At 46.6% G+C, this 21,598-nt stretch overlaps 1 protein-coding gene across 7 annotated transcripts in view; it reads right to left on the bottom strand.

The window, feature by feature from the left end:
• MSH5 (mutS homolog 5) overlaps positions 1-21,598 on the bottom strand; it is a 1,532,005-nt gene that overhangs the window by 593,889 nt on the left and 916,518 nt on the right. For all 7 annotated transcript variants that reach the window (XM_078646032.1, XM_078646030.1, XM_078646035.1 and 4 more), the window contains one exon: positions 9,646-9,708. In XM_078646032.1, the coding sequence (XP_078502158.1) occupies positions 9,646-9,708 (63 nt within the window). The remainder of the gene's footprint in view (positions 1-9,645; positions 9,709-21,598) is intronic.

Genomic DNA, 21,598 nt, shown 5'->3' on the forward strand with positions numbered 1-21,598 from the left:
AAATCCGCCTTGTTCCACCGGAATGCCTTTACCTGGATTGAACTGGCAACAGATCATACATGTTCGTACTTTCTGTTTCGCTGCTGCACGCATGTGCTTGTTAAACCAGATATTCTGTAAGCTGTCTATCATTGCCTTTTCTCCCAAGTGTGCTGGACTATGTGCTGTGTTTATGATTACTTGTACCATAGAATCTGGAAGAAACCATGTACCTTTTCCCTTAGTCATCCAACCTTGTTCAGTCTGGACCCCTCCTTGTTCAGTCCATTTCTTTATCTCATCTGCAGTGGCATGTGTCTGTATGTCGAGTACATCTTGAGTGGGATCCCTGACTGTCATACATCTTGTCAGTAATGGTACCTCTGTCCTTGTCGTGTCTGTTGGTGTCTGGGCTGTCTGGGCTGTAAGTTTAGCTGTTCGGTCTGCCAGGTCATTACCCTGGGAAATGGTGTCTGTAACTTTGGTGTGAGCTTTGCACTTCAGGATAGAAATGGCTGTAGGTAAATGTATTGCTTCCAACAGGGCTTGAATGAGCTGGCCGTGCTGGATCTTGGTCCCATGGGAGGTCAAGAAACCCCTCTCCCTCCAAAGTACCCCGAAATCATGAACAACGCCAAAAGCATATTGTGAGTCAGTATAAATGTTTACTTTCAAGTGCTTAGCTCTTATGCAGGCTTGTGTCAGGGCGATGAGCTCTGCTGCTTGTGCTGATAGTGTGTCTATTTTCTGTGTCTCTATGACTTTAGTAGCAGTGGTCACAGCATATGCTGCTACTAATTCTCCTGCACTCGTTCTCATGCATGATCCGTCTACATAGAGCGTTAAGTCTGGGTCTGGAAGTGCAATATCTGTCAGGTCTTGTCTTGGTTTCGTCACTATATTCATTACTTCCACACAGTCGTGTGGCGGTGCATTTACTGTACTTGAGGGCAAAAGTGTTGCAGGATTCAGAATATTACAACGTCTGATCTCTATGTGTGGTTGAAATAATGTCAGTTCATATCCTGTCAGTCTTGCTACAGTCAAATGTTGTGTCTGTGTCCTGTTTAAGAGAACCTCCACTGCATGTGGAACCTGTACTGTCAGAGGGTGACCCAACACTATCGAGTAACTTTGTCTTATGGCTAGGGCTGTTGCTGCAACTGATTTCAGGCACGCAGGCAGAGCCTGGGCCACTGGATCTAGTGTACTAGAAAAATAAGCGCAAGGCTTGTGTTTTCCTGCTTGATCTTGTGTGAGGACAGATAACGCTGTTCCATCTCGTTCAGTTACGAAAAGCATAAAACGTTTGCTGTAACATGGAGTCGCTAAAACTGGTGCTTGACATAATGCTCTTTTTAATTCCTCAAATGCCAAGGTATGTTCTTGTGTCCAAGGGAGGACAGTCGGAGTGGCTGCCTCCTGTGTAGTTAACTGTATGAGTGGTTTGGCTAGATAGGCATACTGGGGAATCCATTGCCTACAGTATGAAGTGAGGCCAATAAATGCACGTACTTCTTTCTGTGTCTTGGGCTGTGAAAGGTTAGAAATGAGCTGTATACGTTCTGGTGTTAGCTGTCTACCCTCCTTGGACAGCAAGTGTCCAAGGTACACCACTTGCTGTTCACAGAATTGTAACTTTGAAGGGGACACCTTGTGCCCCTTGTCTGCCAGAAAGTGTAAAACCGTCAGTGATGCATTTTCGCATTCTGGTTCTGATCGTGCTGTAATTAGGATGTCATCTACGTACTGGAGTAGCGCAGTGTTGGCAGGCATGTGAACACTGTCTAGCTGTCTTTTCAGTGCCTGACTGTAAATACTAGGGCTTATTGCAAGAGCGAAACCCCTGCCAATTATTCTGTTTACACTACGAGGGAAAAACTGTTCATTTGCAAGCATGCTCTTATCTGAAGTCAATGAAGCTTTCTGTGCTGACTGTAAGGAAGAGCAACTTGACCCCCTCCTTTTATAAACATTTCTCTGCGGCTCATCAAGTTTTTTTCTCTACACTGCCTTCCCCTTCATCGTGATGTCACCCACAGGGCTGTCAGTTTATATCAACAAATGTCCGCGGAAAAGAATTGGAGTATGGCCAATAATAACAAGACAGGCACTGCTCGGTGCTCCAAGAGGGAAAAGCCCTCCCTTTACAAAATATCTTTCCCCGGGAGCCAGGCCACCTCAAGGCCGAAAAACACATTCTCTGTAATTCAAAACATATCTGTACCCAGGCCAGAGAGCTAACCAACATTCTCTAACTTAACTGAAGCAAATTTAAAACGTGATAAAAAGCATCCTAAAATCAGTAATTAATAAGGACATATTTTATTTCGTAACCTAGACACATGCTAGCATTTTAAAAAAATTATATCATAAAATATTGTTACTAGCTGCAAAGGAAAAAAAGAAACAGAACAACATGACATGGAAACACATCACATTTTACTTTTTGAAAATAACATGTGAAACACCATAATTTTGCATTGCAGAACCAAGATTTTCATAATTAAGTGTGCAAGCTCTTCTATTCTACCTATTAAAAGGGCCAGATTCATCATTTTTCAAAAAGCCATGTTTTCTAATTGAGTGGATTAACTGTCACACGCTATTCTAAAGGGCAGCTTGCATTGGGAAAAATAATGTATATTTTGTAGAACAAATTTTAATTTAAAAAAACACACGGTTGCGTTACACTAATTAAAAGCACATTCTATGATGGGTCTGTTTTATATTACCTTCTCAACCGTGAAAACATTAAAGCACCCTCCGTGCAAACCCTTATCTCAATCCGACTGGTTTATTTACAGTTTACCGACCTCTGAGTCAAACACATTAAGTCAAGTGATCCAAGGCAAACCCACACAAATACACGGACGCATTTGAAATAGAATGTTAAATTAACACTTCTTTACTCTCCATGCAAGACGTTACCATTCAGTCAGCAAACTGACAAAGCACATAGGCAGACCCAGCAACCAATGAAAAAGTTAAATCAAACCATCATTCATCTAAAACACTCACTGACATTTAGTGTCAGCTCACATAACCATGCATGTTAAACAGCATGTTAAAACAAATACTGCCTTCTCAATACAAGATATTAACCCTTTGGCAGCTGAAGCACAATCTTTCCCCAATGACTGCAGTACATGGGAAAGTCATGAACTCATCTCTCCACGTTATCACATAACACGTACGCACATCTTCAAAACGTTTTCTCCAAACACTTGAAAGAGATCCAGCTCTCTCCTGCCTAACGTAATGATAACATGCTCTGCACAAACCATAACCACATGGCGCTATTCACAAGCCATATTTACAAGAAACTCAACAAGTTATAATAATGACATGCTCTTCATAAACCATATTTACAAGGAGCTATTTACAAGGAACTACACAGTAAACTTATATGGCCGATGGGGGAGGAGGGAAATCTGCGTTTACGTAGTCCGGTGCGGGCTCTTCTAGATAGGAGAAAATAAAAGCCTCTGATGCTGTCGGCTTCATTCTACATACTCTAAAGGGTACAGGTGGTGGCGTTCGCGACCTACTAGGTGTTTCTGAGGTGGTCACTCTAGCTAGTTCTTCTGAGAGGACGGGATAGATACCAGTAACGACGGCCTTTCTTTCTCTATCAGTCTGTTCTGTTTTGACCCGTTCCCCCTCCTCCCGTAGTTCTTTTTCTTTGGCTTTTTCCTCTGCTTGTTTAGTTCTCTCTGCTTTATTGAATTCTTTCTCTGTTCTCCTATGTGACTCTTTGCGCCACAACTCGATGGCATCTTTCCGAGAGGGTCTTGACTTCCTTTTCCATAGCGCTTCCTCTACTCTCATAATGCATTCTGAATCCCATGTTCCTGAGATAGGCCATCTATACTTTTCCTCCAGGTCCTTTGTATAGTCTACCCATAAATCTAAAAACAAGATGGCGTCTAATCCATGCTTATTATACATATAATGACCAGGTGTGTCTCTAGGCGGGATGTTAACTGACTCTTCTAGTATACCTTTTCTGGTCCCTATCTGACGCAATTTTGAAAACAGTGGCATGTTGAAACCAACACAATGGAAATATAATACACAAAAATAGACTGAAACAATCAACAATCATTCACACTAAAACATCATAACATTAAAACAAACATGATCTAAACCAATACAGAGAACTAAACATGTACTTGAAAAACTATATGCACTGAAATACAGTACAACCATACCGGTCTCAAAAATGAGACACGTCTTTACCGTGCCCACGTTTACCATGGACCCGTCTTGACCGTGCTCGTGTGAACGAACCCGTCCTTACCGTTTTCACGAATAACGTGAACCCGTCTTTACCGTGCCCACGTTTACCATGGACCCGTCTTGACCGTGTTCATATAAAATGAACCCGTCTTGAAACTTTATGCATTCCCCACAGTGGTACTCACCGGGAAGCAAAACTTGAAACTTGAAGGCCTCGGACTTCTACGCATCTACGTCTACGTCTACGCATGCGCCTCGGAACGGGTGGACCTCTGGAAACCTCGGACCTTGCTCTCTCACAAGTCGGGCTCTGGTTGAGACGATCCGCAATCCTCACCGCCTCGTATGGATGCCTGGTCACAGTCCGTCCTCCTCCTGGGCCTGAGGGAGTAGCGGGAAATCCCGATGGCGTGTACACTTTAAAGTCCGTCACGGCTGTAGAAGGGGGCAAAGCTGGACCTACAACTCCGGCGCGTGGGGAAAGGGATATGTCCCTATTCGGGCGCCAAATTAATGTAGTAAATAAAATATTACCCTGGCATAATTTCTAGGCATTAACAATTAGCATGTATCAAATGAGAGGCAGAGAGTCCGTGGTGTCCAAGTTAAAAGGGCTTTATTCCAATAACTCGAGTTAAGGGAGAATCTGTTCCATCACCTCTAAGGTTCAGGAAGGGTCTTCTACATTATTTACAGAGAACAACACATATATACATTTTTCCTTGAAAATAGGGAGGAGCGCCCCAGGCAGAGCATGAAAGAAAGAGATAAGAGCATGTGGGCGTGCATGAAAGTGTACACTTGATGAGTCACAGGTGGGTGATAGGTGGGTGGCTACATAGAGGAGGGGTTACATGGCAGGCTGGAACTTTGCCCTCCTTGTGCACGCAATTTGAGCATGACGTGCAATTGACGTGTAACTGGGAGGAGAGCTGACTTTCAGTGTAGTAGAGAGATCTTTAGTGTCAAGGCGACCAGCACGTCTGGTACTAACTGATATCTTAAGTCAGGGGATGTATTATCTGAAGCAAAGGTTGCTCATCGCTAAGAATCAGAAAAAGCATATATTTCTTCGTTCATTGCATGGGGGGGCTGTGAGCTTTCTATGGATGCAAGCACTGTGATTTACTTCAATGGAGACAGAGAGGCTAGGCCCTATCTTCCGCGGACGGGTTCTGTTTACCTTCCTCACTGGGCAGGAATGTGACTCTGTACAGCAGGCAGATAACTGTTATTCAAAACACTGTCTTGGCACCCTTTGCTGGGTCTCTTTCGACTGAGCTAGAAGTATGCGAGGTCAGAGATACGTAACTGTAACTCTGAGAGTGTCTGGAGTCATGAAAACCTTAATTCAGAAACAGGCTCAGGCTGAACCACAAAATGGGTTTGTCGTGATTTATTTAAAAGTGCACAATGCAAATACATGGGCCTTAAATGCTAACTTAACATTTCTTACATGGGAGACTTGATGACAGGCACCTTAATGCAGGACGTGATTGCAGAGGCCTTGTGATTCAGGCCACTGAGAGAAATATGTATGCATGGGTGACATGCACATACATGTAACATAGGGTACACGTAGGGGGCATCTTGGTCAGGCAAAATTTCATTTTCCTCACCCCCCTCCCCTGAGCCCTGGCTGGTTCAGCTGGGTCTCCTCGGCACTTCCCCCGGGCACGTTGGGTGGAGGCGAGGTGCTGTCTCCCCTGCTCCCGCTGTTCTCCGTCCACTCCTGGTCCACTCCCCCTGGACGTATGTGAGGACTGGGGGGCGTCAGCAACTACGGCGGTGACTCGCGGGACCTCGCGGCGTGGTACCGGAATGGAGCCGCAATAGTGCTGGGATAATGATCTCTCCTTTCGTGCCGGAGTGAAACCGGTCAATTCAGATGCTTCTCGGCTTCCGCGATTTCCCCCCGCAGCGGAGCCGCCACAGCCTGCGTCTCCTCGCTCGACAGTCTGTGAAGTCTTTAAGCCACGGACTGGATCAGCGACCATGAGGACAAAGGAAGGACCGTTACATAGAATGTCAGATTCTGTTGGTTTCAAAGTGTACTTTGACAAATTAATGTTGGAGTTAGTGTCTTCCATCTGTGATATTGTCCTCTGGTCTGTCTCTCTCCGTGGGTCCCCTGGGAGAGAAATCATGCTGGTCTCCATCCCCTGACTCTGTCCATCCCCTGGCACCTGCCCTGACCTCTCCCCCTCTATGATCTCCACCCGTGTACTACCTAAAAAAGAAGACCTTTGATAGGAATCTACGTAGTTAGGAAAATGTGTGTATACTGCGGAGCTGGTGCGAGGCTGTTCGTTGTCTGTTTCAGAAGCACTCAATAGATTGTTCTGAAAAAGTAATATATATCCTCTTTAATGAGAAACTTCCTCTGTTTATAGGGCTATCCTGATAATCTTGCTGGCAATACTTATGTGATAAGTAAGGATATGTGGTACGTTTGTCGTAATTCTTTAAATCCTTGGCCAAATATATCTAACTTCTTAACTTGTGTGTTAAATTTGAATCCCTGGCCTGTCTTCTCCAATTTTTCTAATGCCTCTTTTCCACTAGTCAAGCCCTCGCCATCTAGTATCCCGTTTCTGAGATCAGCAATTTCGTTTAGCAATTTCTTAACGTATTCCAAGGCAGTGTCCATTCCCAACAACATCCAATGTCATGAGCAGTTATTAGCTACACCGCTAACTTTTTCTCTAAATTTGGGGTAATCAATAAAAGTTGCTGGGTTGTTTTTTACTTGCCAGCCCACTGGGATAATATTACCCTGAAAGTATTTCGTTAACAGATGGCATTGGAACCATGTTCTGATTAGTTTATTTTCTAACTTCTCTAATACATTCAATTTGTTTTGTAATGTATTATTTACTGATGATGTGTCCGTTTCTAAGAAACTCATGGAGGGACCTTGAATTAGTTTTTTGATGTACTCTTTGCTTTATGATATAGTTTCTTATTCTGACATTCTAAGTGTCATTCTATACACAAGTCAAAAGACTTGAGTTAAAATCCCTTGCAGGTGTACACATGGTAATCTAGACGTAACAATTAATGGAAAACCTTGTATTCTTAAGAACCTGGGTATACAATCAGTGTAAACATATGTGGTTATGTCGCAATAATTTGTAATATCATTTACATCATTTTAAGGAGTGCAATAAACTTTTCTCTAACCTGTTTTGTAATCAATATATTAAATGATAGCCACCAGGCTCAGTAATGTGTGGCCCATTTCATTTAAACAGTATAAATATTTTTTCCTATCATACAGAATTTGTCAAAGAATATAAGAATACAGGGTTCCCCCATTAGTTGCTCCGTCTGAATACAGATACTGACAAGCATAATATTACTGAAAAATTCTGCACCGCTGACCAGAATATAATGAGAGAATGCAGTACGTGTCTTCCTGTTACAAAATATAAACTTACACTATGCATTATTCTCCATTGATAAATGCATCTAGTTGTACCTGTCTAAATATGTGCCGAAGAGAATTGCGGGGTGTTGTAGTCTAGGAATTCAAGCCCATTCTTCCCAACAGATCGAGGTTTGGTCGGAAGTTTCAATGATTTGTGCAGGACTTGTAATGAGTCCCTCGGTATTTATGACTATCAATGCTATCAGGGCAATACCTGATGATACAGCAGAGCACAGGTCAAGACCAGAATGCTGCAAGCAGCACTTTGTTGTTTTGTATCCACTCAGTTATGGAATGAATCTCCCACTGTTATACCCACAATGCTGGAAATTCCTCCCCTGCCAAATCTCAAAGGCCACCATTTCTAGGTCTAACCCATTCACCTCCTCAAGCTTAATAAATATTTGCCCTATCCATCCCTCACCTGCCTTTTCTGTAACGACCACCCCCTGTGTGATGCAGTATATTTCATCTCACCATTGTACAATTCTACACTAGTTTGTAACTATCTTCTTATCAGTGCTACACGGTTTTATAGTTAGGTATGCACACATACATACAAGCAGAGTTTGTCAGGAATTTTCTCACATGATCTGGAAGTATATTTGAAGCAGAGTGGCTCCTGAGAGGACTAGAGTTCGGAGCACCTCTACCCCACAGGCTAGAAATCAGCCCTAATACAGTGTGATAGAACTGTGATAGCTGTGCTTCTCATAGTACCATATGTGATGCATTGTATAAAAGTATTTATCCTGTTGACAGGCTTTGGGAGGGCAGACCAGAGGTGCTGGCTCTGAACTTAATACACCCAATAAGAGTTGAGGAAGAGGGGTTTAAATGATACCATATTAATCCTTTTAGGGTGTTGCAACATGAATCTTGGGTACCTAAGGCTTGACAGGTCAGCACTAAGCGAGTCATGAGCAAATGGCAGGTAGATTCCCAGGACCAAAACTCATCTCAGGCGATCTCTGCAGTGTAGGATGGTGCTAGAGATCAGAAGGAGCAGAGACTTGCCATCATCATGAGAGGTAAAAGCGGGTTCTGCTCTCAACCTTGGAGCTAATCACCTACACGGTACAGAGGGTGTAAGTGGCATCTCACCCTTTTCTTTTTCTCTATAGCAGCCCTCACGACCCAGGGGTTTATAGGGCAAAGATACAGAAAAAGACACATTCTGATTTTGTCCCATAGTGCACCCAGCTGTCCAGGAGAAGTATTTTATGTCTCTCAGTGACCCCCTACTATGTCCAGGGGGTTGCCAAATCATGGGCTCAACAGTTCTCGAGTCTCATAAAGCAGGGCCCAATGTTCTCCTGGTGCCCACAATTTAAAGCACTGGAGATAAACTCCACATGGTTTCCCAGATACCAGTTTGAACAAAATGGACCTAACAGGCAAGGAGTCTCATCGTTCTCTCTCCTAAAGCCTGAATATTATTACAATTGAAAAAAGTCAAGGATTACTTTGCTTAAAGACTGTACTCATTTACTCCTCAAGATGGCAATCAGTGAGAGGCCAAAGATGTCATTGATATAGAGGGATAGCTCCCACCACATATATGGCCCCTGACTAAATCATTCAAGAGGCATATCCCATGCCACTTTTAAAGTTAATAAGAGCAGAGAGAAGCCCGAGGAGGCTGGTAATTAAAGACCAAGCTCAAACCATCCAGATGGCAAACAACGTACAGTTAGTTGGAATCAGACCTTTAATGGGTGTTTAAAAACTATGATGTACCTAACAAGACCACTGTAAAGTGTGGCCTTCTCTGCATGCAAATGATACTTTATCCCTCAGGAACAGCAGCGCGGGATATTTTAATAAAGAGTAAAATCAGCTCATTAATTAAACTCCAGGTGATCAAACATCCTCTGAACACCTCTTCTGCCCTGCCCATTAGCAAGTTCAATAGTTGCATTTCTGTCAAGGCGACAGAGGCATTTGAGAGGATGAAAAATTGAAGCAATGTCAAATAGAGCCCCAAATATTACCTTGTAGAGTGCCTGCCAGTCATTCACTTTGGTGTGAGAGACGGTCATCCGTTTCAACATCAGCTGGAAGAAAAATGAACAATAAAAAGGATACTCATTTTCAATAGGCTACCCTACTTTATTTTTTATTATACGCATCACATGAAAAAGTTACTTGTAACTATAGTTCTACAAATTATATTTTATGGATATACATGCTTGAATCATTCTCCATCATCAGGCTGGAAATGTCCAGTATGTATGCTTGTATATATGTATGTGTTATTTCATAGCCCAAAATTAGTGAGCAACTAGAAGAGCATTGTACAGGGTCAACTGTCCCAGCTCTAACTACAGTTCTCCGGTGTTTGTTTCTTTGCTAGATTTACATGCTTTCATTATTCCCACTCATCAACAAGAGGACAATTCACTAGCCTGACAACAGGGACTATTTCAACCATATGAGTCTATTAAAGATGTTCAGCAGGAGAAAATAATAGTTGCCACATTGACAACGTGGTAAGAGGAGGCTTTGGTGTTTGCACTTCTAAAAAAACCTTAGAGCATGTCCTCAAAAGTAAAATGCCTGTATTTTCAATACGCATACCGCAATGGTTGGAGTAAAATTGGTTGAATTTTGAAAATGTATTTGAAGCTGATATATGTATGACAAAATGTGTTGTTTTATTACCTTGATGCCATGTGCACTGCAGACATGGCTGTTTTGTATTATCCATGTAGAGGCATTGCAAATTAGTACAGCCTTTTTACAATACGCTGGCAACCCTGCATGATGCACTCAGATGATCACTGCTGACAATCTTGCATGGGATGGCCACTACCTTAAACTTGTCTGATGACCTAGTCACCTAGCGACGACTATGGAACTGCAGCTTGATGAAAGAATTTCAATGCATTCGCATTTGAATTGAGAGGGTCCCCTAGTGACGACTTGAGGAAAGGCAACTTCACAAAAGAATATCAATGCATTTGCATTTGACCCGAGGGACACCAAGTAATGACTTCTGGAATTGCAGCTTCAATGAAAGAATTAAAATTTTATTGCAGTTGACTTTAGAGGGCATTCTAGTGACAACTAATGGAACTGCGGCTTGATGTAAGAATTAAAATGGTTTTGCATTTGACTAGTGAGGGACACCTAGTGATGACTTGTGAAACTGCAGTTTCATGAAATAATTTAAAACTTTTTGCATTCAACTTTTGAGGGACAAATAGTGATGACTAGTAGAACTGTGGCTTGATGTAAGAATGTCAATGCTTTTGTATTTGACTTGTGAGGGACACCTAGTTTGTGGCTAGTGGAACTGCAGCTTCGAGTAAGAATTTTGAAGCTTTTGCATTTAATTTGTGAGGGACACCTAGTAATGATGAGTGGAACTGCAGCTTGATGTAAGAATGTCAGTGCTTCTGCATTTGACTTATGAAGGACACCTAGTAATGACTTGTGGACTGCACCTTAAAGTAAAAAGTTGAATGCTTTTAAGATTTTACTTGTGGGGGACATCTAGTAATGACTAGTGGAACTGCAGCTTTATTTAAGAATGTCATGGCTTTTGCACTGGATTAGAAAGAGACATCTAGTAATGACTAGTGGAACTGAAGCTTCATGAAAGAATTTGTGCTTTTGCATTCGACCTTTGAGGGACACCTAGTGACGATTAGTTGTACCAGCGCTTGATGAAAGAATTCCAATGCTTTTGCATTTGACTTGTGAGGGATACTTAGTAACGACTAGTGGAACTGGAGATTCAAGTAAGAATTTCAATGCTTTTTTATTAGACATGTGAGGGACAACTAGTAACAACTTGTGGAACAGCAACTTCATGAAAGATTATTAATGCATTTGATTTTGACTTATGAGAGACACCTGGGGTCGACTAGTTGAACTGCAGCTTTGTGAAAGAATTTCAATGCTTTTTCATTTTACCTGTTAGGAACACATAGTAACCACTAATGAAATTGCAGTGCTATGTGAGACTTTCAATGCTTTTTCATCTGACTCGATAGGGACACCTAGTAATAACTAGTGGAATTGTAGATTCATGTTAAAGTTTCAGTACATTTGCATTTGGCTTATGAGGGACACCTAGTAATGACTATAAATGCTTTTCCATTTGTTTTGGTAGGGCATTGAGGAACTGCAGCCCTAGGCAGGAATTTTGAAGATTTAGCATTTGACTTGACAGTTACCTTTTGTAACAAATTGAGGAATTGCAGGTTTGAGTATATGTGTGTGCGTGATTGATATATATATATATATATATATATCATATACTCACGGTTGTCTTTACAAGTGTTCCAAAGTAATCAAGACATTTATTGAAAGTTGCAATAATGATTTATCAGCATATACCAGCATAGGCACATTTATTTCTTCTACTGGAATCACTGGGAGCAAAAGTTGATATGTACATTTTTATGTTGAAACGAAACACCCTCAACATTGTGAAGGACATCTGAAGCAGATACATGTTACTCAAGAGGCACATTAATAACTACATGAGCTACTGCAGCTTTTTGCACACTTTTTAGGCAGTTGTTTCTGACCTGAGAGAGGCATCTATTAAGGTCCTGCAGCATTGCAGGCTTGTTAAAGACTTCACAATGTTTCTTCTGACTTGAAAAGAACATCTAGTTAATACTTGAGTTACTGTAGCTATGGGAAATGCCAGACCAATTGGCTTTGACAATGCGTGTCCCTAAATGGAATAACATTAACTGATCAAAATACTTATCGTATGTAATCTTGCAGTTATCTGTATCTGATATTCTACCCTCAGTCATCAAACAACCACAGCCTTGTATAGCGCGGCTATTCACCGGTGACGGACTCAAGGCGCTGGGGGTGGGTGGCAGTCATACTGGTTGTAGGATCATTTGAAGAGCCAGGTCTTGAAGTCCTTCTTGAATTGGGTCAGCGACGAGGATTGTCTGAGGTGGAGGGGGCAGGGTTTTCCAGGTCTTGGCAGGGAGGTAGGAGAACAAACTTCCTCCAGTTCTGGTCTTGTGGATCCTGGGGACAGAGGCTAGGTCGAGTTGGGCAGAGCAGAGTTTGTCTGCCGGGTACATAGAATGCAAGGCAGTGGTTCTGGTATGCTGGTCCTTCATAAGGTAGAGCTTTGGAGGCATGAGTGAGGAGCTTTAAGGTAATTCTCTTGTTGACTGGGAGCCAGTGGAGTTGTCGGCGGTGTTGGATGATGTGATTGAGGCAGGGGATGTCGAGGATCAGTCTGCCTGCGGCATGGGGCGTGGCTACGGAGCCGAAGGGAATGGCGGCGTGAGCTCGGAGCTCCGCGCCTGATCCCCGCAATCATCCTGTTAAATAGAGCGGGGACACCCGCGAGAGCCTCCGCACGCAGATCGGAGGCATACGAATGTTAACTGCAACCTCGGACCGACAGAGGAGCGGAGAATCAGCCTGCTAGCGAGGTGCAGGACCATCGCGGGCCGGAACACGGAGAGGCACAAAATGGCGGACGGCTGTGTAATCGGAGGAGACGGAGCAGCGCTGCTGCGTAGAAGGTGCCTCGTAGTCAGCTGAACGGCCGGAATGAAGCGTCCTACCCGCAAAGCGAGAGATTTGGCGACGCTGAGGCAAGCCCTGAGCAAACTGTGTGGCTTACCGTGCTGCGGCATAAATCGGGCTGGGACTCCGGCGCCGAGAAGGCGGTAGAAGGTACTGCGAGGCGCCGAGGGGCAGTGGCGGCGGCTGTCCTTTCCGATCCCTAGCCGGCCGGGGCTTCATTGAGGTGTCGACTGCCCCCCATGAGGCGGAAGGAGGAGCGAGAGAACCCTGGGGGATGGCAGGGCTCCCGGCTTGCCTAGAGTGCAGGGCGGTGAAATTATACGCCGGTCCCAGCTAGACGAGACGCCCAACGGCTTTTCCTGCACGGCACACGTGCGAGGGGCCAACCTGCTGCAGCTGGGGACAACGTGATTGAAGTGGTGATCACTACCTGCATTGGAGAAGAGGGAGCCCAGTGTGGCACGGGAGAGGCTTTCCCCTTAAACAACGGCCCTGAGGGGTATCGAGAGCTCTGAGGCGGCCTCCCTGTTGCGAGGACACTGTCGGGGTACAGGCCCCTGACATGGCAGGAGTGAGACCGGGGCCCGGAGATCCTTTCGTTGAATTGGACGGGTGAGGAGGCGGACCTGTGATTGGGTGGAGGAGAAACACCGCAGCCCGGTGAGGAGGCGCATTGAGGGTCGAAACTGAAACGGGCGCACAGTGGCTGACACTGTTACAGGGACGGCGACAAAGGGATTGGAAGAGGACGTAGTAGCCACGGAGACCACTCTGAGCTCGCAGGTGAAGACGACCCCCCTGGTGGCGTACCGACCACGGCACAGGCGAGTTGAGGTGGTAGTGAAGCACGATAATGTAGCCAGACGGAAACTGACACAGCTTGCGGACACCGGAGCGCATACTGTCATCATACCATGGGGAAAACCAAAGGCAAAACCGAGGGAGCCGCGACCTCTGAGTCCTTGGAGGGGGGCACGGCGGGACCATCGGACCTACAGCAACTTCAGGACCGCATCCTTGAGGCTATTGCAGCAACCAAAGATGCCCTGCAACATGACATTGCGCAGGTGGTAACGGGATTGGGGCTCCTGCGAGCAGACCATGACAAACTCAAGGATAGAGTTAAAGTAACAGAAGACACTTTAGAGGTCTTAGCCCCGGCCCACAAAACCATGGAAGTAGGGCTATCGGATGCTTTGGAGAGGATACAAACGCTGGAGAGGAGGGCCGAGGATGCCGAAAATAGTAGCCGCCGCAGTAACGTTCGGATAGTGGGTCTGCCGGAAAAAACGGAAGGGGAAGATATGGTAGGGTATCTGGACGATTGGCTTAAGACTCAGGTGGCACCGGAAGGCCTATCGCCATTCTTCACCCTGGAACGAGCTCATCGTGTTCTGGCTAGGCCCCCCAAGCCAGGTTTGCCTCCGAGACCAGTGGTGGCTAAACTGCTACACTACAAGGACAGGGACCTCTTGCTCCAGCGGGCCCGAGAGGTGGGACCGTTCCAAGTAGCGAACAGTAAGGTGACCTTGTTTCCGGACTATACATTTGAGACGCAGAAGCTGCAGGCCTCCTTCTTATCCATAAAACGTGAACTACGGAATGAGGGAATACGGTACTCCCTGCTCTTCCCGGCTAAATTAGGAGTTGTTCTGGACGATAAAACACACTTCTTCCCTAAGTCGGCGGATGCCTGGGACTGGTGGGAGACGTATAAAGCGGGCACGGATGGCGCCAGAGGTCGAGAGGAGCGAGAGCGAGCAAAGACACAGACGCGGAAATCACAGCGGCTGCGATGGCGACGACAAGGCTCGAAGAAGCCGTCGATGTCTCAGACGGAGACGGAGAGACAGGCCACATTGCAGGCAGTCGAAGCGATGTCGAAAGCAGATGCATCCCCATCGCAACAGGGCTCGCACTCGGAGACCAAGGACACAGGATCAGAGTCGGAGCCCTCAGAGGCCTGCAGCGCCAAAAGGCCCGCTGGTGACTCCACCAACCTCGGAGGAGATCCTGAACATTTGATGTGCAGCGAACATTAGAAGGACACTCCTACAGAGGAAAGAATTCGCGAACTGTAAGGTATTGCGGTGGGGGGGCTCCGACTGGGTGGTCAGACCGCTGCTACCCGATGGGGGCGGGGAGGGCGGTTGTTTCTACTTTCGGGCCTAGCCACAACCCGATTGCCCTTAAGGCGCTCACGGTTGCGACCGTGAATTAGTCTGATAGTTGGGGGATTGATTTAGTTTGGATGGGTACTGATAGTTTGACATTGGGGCCTATTCTGGGGGGGGTGGCAGAGGGTATTGTTGGGGTTGTTCCGGTTTTTTGGCAAAGACTAACGCAGAAACAGGTGGGAAATATTATGCCAGATGTTCTGAAGGTTAGTTGGGGGGTCTCCACCACTCACGATTCCACCGAACAGCGACAGGAACTGAATTACGAACTATGGGACAATGGCTAGCACAAATGAGGTGAGATGTATAACCTGGAACGTGCGGGCTGCACTCAATGGCACGAAGACACAAAGTACATGCCTATTTGGTCCGTCGAGGGGTACACATTGCTATGCTGCAGGAGACACATATCACGAAGCCGGAAGGGCTGGCGCTGCAAAAGCGATGGAGAGGCCAGATATTTAACACCGCTTACTCAGCGTTTGCTAGGGGGGCTTTGATATGGATCAGGGCGGGTGTCCGTTCCAGGCGACCAGGCACATAATAGACCCTGAGGGACGCTATGTGGCAGTGGAGGGCAGGTTGCGGGGCAGGGACATTACACTGTGTAGCATTTACGCACCAAACACTGACCAGGTGTCCTTTTTCACTAGTCTATCGGGGTCACTGGCACACTTCCTAAAAGGCCCGATCCTAATTGGGGGTGACTTCAACTCAGTAGCGGACACGACACTGGATAGATCCCACCCGCCTTTGGCAGAATCCCCCGTTCACCGCCTCACAAAAGGGAGACTAGATTGGCAGGAGCGATGGGGTTTGGTGGATGCGTGGCGCATGCAACACCCTGCGGAGCGAGATTACTCGTTCTTTTCGAGCCTCCACGACCTACATGTCCGGATTGACGCAATGCTGTGCTCCCGGGAGGTCGCGCAGACGGTGATTAGGACCGAATACCTGACCAGGACAATTTCGGACCACAATCCGTTGTTGATTGGACTAGGCTGGGTCACAGAGGTATTGCGGGTCCCGACCTGGAGACTGCGCCCGAGACATTGGAAGATCCACTTTTTCACGCGGAACTAGAGGAGGGAATCAACCACTACTTCGTGGAAAATGAGGGGTCCACGACCTCCAGGGCGATGGAGTGGAACGCTTTTAAGGTGGTGGTTAGGGGACAGTGCATAGGGAAACATGCAGGCACACCAAAGGTACTGGTGGAGGATCTACATAAGGCGGATTCTACACTGAGGGTCGCTGAGCGGGCTAGGCCGGGACGCCCTGACTTGCAGGAAGAGGTCAATTCAGCTAAGGAGGCAGTAGCAGTAGAGGTGGAACGCCTCCGCAGCTTCGATCATAAGGCATACATGCTTTGGACCCATGTTGAGGGGGACAAGGCTGGAGCATTGCTTGCGTGGCTAGCCAATCCTACCAGGCGTAGCTTCCCGATACTAGCAATTGCAGGAGAAGAGGGACAAATGCAATACTCCCAGATGGAGATACTGGCCTGTTTTCAGAGCTATTACACGACCCTTTATAGCAGTGCGCTGGTGGGGCGGGAGGACGATATACACACCTTTCTTGGAAGCCTTCAGATACCACACTTGGAGGAGGAACAGGCGGCCGCACTAGGAAAGGATATTGAACTGGGCGAGATTAGAGGGGCGATTAAACGAATGGCTCGCAACAAAACGCCGGGCCAAGATGGTTTACTTATTGAATTTTACAGTACATATTTAGACCTTTTGGCACCTAGGCTACAGACGGTGTATAATGAGGCTAGGAAGACCGGTCAACTGCCCCAATCCATGAGAGAGGCCTTGGTGATTCCACTACTAAAACCAGGGAGGGAGAGCGAACACCCGGCCTCCTACAGGCCGTTGTCCATGTTGACCACGGACTACAAAATATTAAGTTCCATACTGGCAGAGAGGCTCCTACAGCACATGCTCGACATAGTCCATGAGGACCAGTCGGGATTTATCCCTGCTCGGAGCACGACAATAAATATAAGGAGACTCTCACGTTTGGTGGAAAGCCCACACATGGAAGCCCAGACGCCCCTGGTCTTGTCAATAGATATAGAGAAGGCGTTTGATAGCCTGGAGTGGATTTATTTATATAGGGCCATGGAGCATTTTGGACTGGGGGAAGGATATATCAAGTGGACGCAAGTACTGTATACGGCAGCGGTAGCTAGAGTGAGGATAGGGAATCTCGTTTCACACCAGTATCCGGTAGAAAGAGGTACCCGGCAGGGCTGCTCCCTGTCCCCCCTTTTATTCGCCCTGGCGATCGAGCCCCTTGCGGCTGAAGCCCGCTGGGGTAAGCATTTTCGGGGAATAGATAGCAGAGGAGGGCAACAATTCATCTCCTTATACGCGGATGACCTGTTGTTATTCCTGGAAAATGGAACGGAAGCATTGAAGGGTGTGGAACGTTTACTGGAGCGATTCGGAGAATTATCAGGACTGAGGGTCAACTGGTCGAAGACCTGCTTGTTCCCCCTGAGACAGAATACAGTACGGCCCGACCACCGACTAGAGCTTAGGTGGGAGCCTGTTTGCTTGAAATATTTAGGGGTATGTATCTACCACACGGCAACGGATGTACTAGAGGGCAACATAGGCAGATGCGTACGAGCGCTGAAGGGCTGTATGGCCTTTTGGGCCACGCTGCCGTTGGCAGTCACGGGGCGCATTTCATTATTGAAAATGATCGCCCTGCCGCGCCTCCTTTAATTTTTTCGTACCCTCCCTGTTTGGATTCCTCGGTCCCTGTTTTCTCAACTAAAATTCCTGATGACCTCCTTCATATGGGGGACGGGCAGACGTAGGATTGCACTGGCGACACTCACCCGCCCGAAGGATAAGGGTGGTCTAGCGGCACCTGATTTTGAACTTTACTATTTGGCTGCACAATTGCAGATCTTTACACAGGAGGTGGCGAGAGTATACCGCGGTCCGGAGAGTGAGAGGGCTAAGGGCACCCCACGCCACGTTTTGGCTTATATAGCTTTGCAGCAGAGGATAGCTCGGGGAGATCTGACACCTGAGGAGCGGACGTTCAAACTTTGCTGGGATCGATCTCGGCGTCGAGCGGGAGAGCAACACCCATATGCCCCGGAGATACCCTTAGGTATGCTAACAGCACTCCCCCACGGTGGGGACTGGTCCCAACTGCAGAGCTGGGAAGAAGCGGGAGTACAGGTGGTAGGCGACCTCTACGAGGATGGGGCGCTGGTTCCGTATGCGGAGCTACAAGAAAAATATGAGCTGCCGAGGGATGGATACTTGTTGCACGCCGCAGTGACTAGGGCCATTCAAGCGCACTGGAGGGAAGGTCTTGTAGAGCCAAAGACAACTATGGCAGGCCAATATACCATGATGGCAGCAGGAACTTATAAAGCAGTGACTTGTTTATATTCAAGAATGCTGCGGGAAAATCTGCCACCGCTGTCAGCGCTGAAGGCCAAATGGGAAGCAGACCTGGATAGAGAGATCCCAGAAACGACTTGGGCCGGTCTAGTGAGGCGAGCCAGAAACAGCACGAGACATGCGCGCTTTCAGCAGATCCATTTTTATGTGCTGCACAGGGCTTATTTAACACCGGGGAAAATTAAGCAGTACTTCGGAACAGATAATGCGGGATGCCCGAGGTGTGCTTTTGAAGGAGCGGAGCTGGAACACATGTTATGGTCCTGCCCTGTTCTCCGAGAGTACTGGCAGGCGGTGGGAGAGGACGTTCCAATATGATATCGCAGTTTGTTTGCTGCACTGGTTCCCCCACACACCTAAAAACAAAACTATGAGTAAATTTATAGACATGGGTCTGTTGGTAGCCAAAAGAGAAATCACAAGACACTGGAAGGCGAGAGTAGGTCCCACACACAGGAGATGGACCAGTGAGTTCTTAAAATGGGTCGTTAGTGATAGTACACACAGATACCAGATGGCTCGCCGTAAACCAACTGATAGGGCACTGGACACGGCGGCGGCTTGGGAGACACTGGTCCAGGTCCTGAGAAACAGCGCACTACAGGGGGATGAGGCAGAACTAGAGGATGTTGGGGAAGGCCCTAGCACAGTACCGGGGACATCGCAAAACTAGGTAGGCACTGGACGGTAACTCCTGATAGAACACATAGATGAGGAAGTGGTGAATATCCCTGAGTGGGTGGTGGACACCTGGGTAGGGAGGGGGGGGGGAGTTGGGTACGGTTTGCAGGGGTTTGGGGAGGTTATCGAGGAGAACTATAGAAAAGCAGACGAGCACATAATTAAGAGAGAGGGTTACACCGACTGCATATTGCCTGGCATTGGAAGTTTCATGTCTCTTGCCGCCCGACCTCCGGGTTGTGGGCTTTAAGGCTGTGTAAGGAAGCGAAAGCAAATGAGCAAAAGAGAGAATTCGGAGAAGTAACCCTGTGTAACAAATGTGATGTTGCAAATCTGCAATAAAAATTATGTTTAATAAAAAAATCAGTCTGCCTGCGGCCTTCTGAATGTTATGTTGTTTCTTGAGCTGTTTCTGGGTGACACTGGCGTAAACTGTGTTTCCATAGTTGAGTCTGCTGGTGAAGAGTGCGTGGGTGACCATCTTTCTGGATTCTGTGGGGATCCATCTGAATGTCTTTCGAAGCAGGCGGAGAGTGTGGAAGCAGGTTGATGAAACTGCGATGATTTGGCGGTTCATTGTGAGCGATGAGTCCAGTATAATGGCACGGTTGAGTGCATGGTCCATTGGGGTGGGGGGATCCTAGAGTGGCTGGCCACCAGGAGTCATCCCAGGCTGAAGGGGTGGGTCCCAGGATGAGTATTCTGGTCTTGTCCAAGTTGAGCTTGAGGTAGCTGTCTTTCATCCAGGTAGAAACGGCCTTCATTCCATTGTGGAAGTTGGTTTTGGCAGTTGTGGGTTCGTTGGTGAGGGAGAGGATCAGCTCAGTGTGGTCGGCATAGGAGTCGATGTTGAGTCCGTGGCTTCTCACGATGGTTGTGAGGGGGGCCATATAGACATTGAAGAGGCTGGGGCTCAGTGAGGAACCCTGGGGCACTCCACCACTGATCTCTGTGGGTTCTGAGAGGAACGGTGGTAGTCTAACTCCCTGAGTCCAGCCGGTGAGGAAAGAGTGGATCCAGTACACTGCCTTGTCATGGATCCCGGCGTTGTAGAGTCTCGTGATTAGGGTGTGGTGGGAGATGGTGTCGAAAGCAGAAGAGAGGTCTAGTAGGATGAGGGCTGCAGAATGGGATTTGGTTGTTTCACTTTGCCTTCCCCCTGACAGTGAGGGTCAAAGGACTTTATTCATAAAGTGTGCAAAGATAGAAATCCATTGACAATGTTTTTTTCATCTAGTTATGCAGTTTGTGCATAATATATGGGGAATGGAAAGGTTTACTCTTGAGTTTTGCAATGTAACAGGGAACGTTCGAGGAGCATTTGGGGTGAGTTGCCATATGTTGTTTTCATGAATAATGTGAGGAGTTTGTAGATGGCTCTTGGTTTTATTTTAGTCAGGCAAACTGCTGAGGTACGAAAGTTGTTTTTTTGTTTTGAGGAGGAGTATTGAATGAGGTGATTAGAAGACAATTACAGTAGTCTGACTTGTTAATGACTCACATGTTGGAAACTGATTTCACTGATTCACTGTGCAGAAAGTGGGGGTGAATATCACATATGGTCAGTGGTTGGAACTAGGTGATGCCTTTGGAAGTTTGACCAATACTACAGGCATGACCTTACACACAAGGGAACACAGAGGCTCTCGAGATCACCCAAAAAGTAACTTAAAGTAAGCAGGGTATTCCACTTCGCCACTACAAAACTAAAATACAAAAACAGACTTGGTTTGAGGTCTAAAGTCAAAGTATAAGTACACAAAAAATTGTTCCTGTTCAAATCCACAACATCAAGGATGCTTCTTCAGCGCCAATATATGAACCAAAGTTCTGATAGAATAACATATTCACCTGAACATGCCCACTCGAGATTTTCAGTCAGTTATCACGCCGTTAAGAAATTAAGGAGAGTGACTGTTCCAAAAAACATTACTTAAACCAGAAAGTACTAAAAGAAATTGGATAACAGATATTATTTCTTTTTGTCAATAAGTAATGCCGTATCCATTTGAAGATAACCAAAGTGTCACGGGGTCCAGTCCTGCCCCGTAACGGACTCTGCATCTCGGTTACAGGAAGGACGCGGGCCCTTTAACAACTGGGAGCCCTGCGAGGAGGAATTCCCTCCTCCGATG

This window comes from Lissotriton helveticus, chromosome 5_1 (genome assembly GCF_964261635.1).
Source record: "Lissotriton helveticus chromosome 5_1, aLisHel1.1, whole genome shotgun sequence".
Classification (NCBI taxonomy): domain Eukaryota; kingdom Metazoa; phylum Chordata; class Amphibia; order Caudata; family Salamandridae; genus Lissotriton; species Lissotriton helveticus.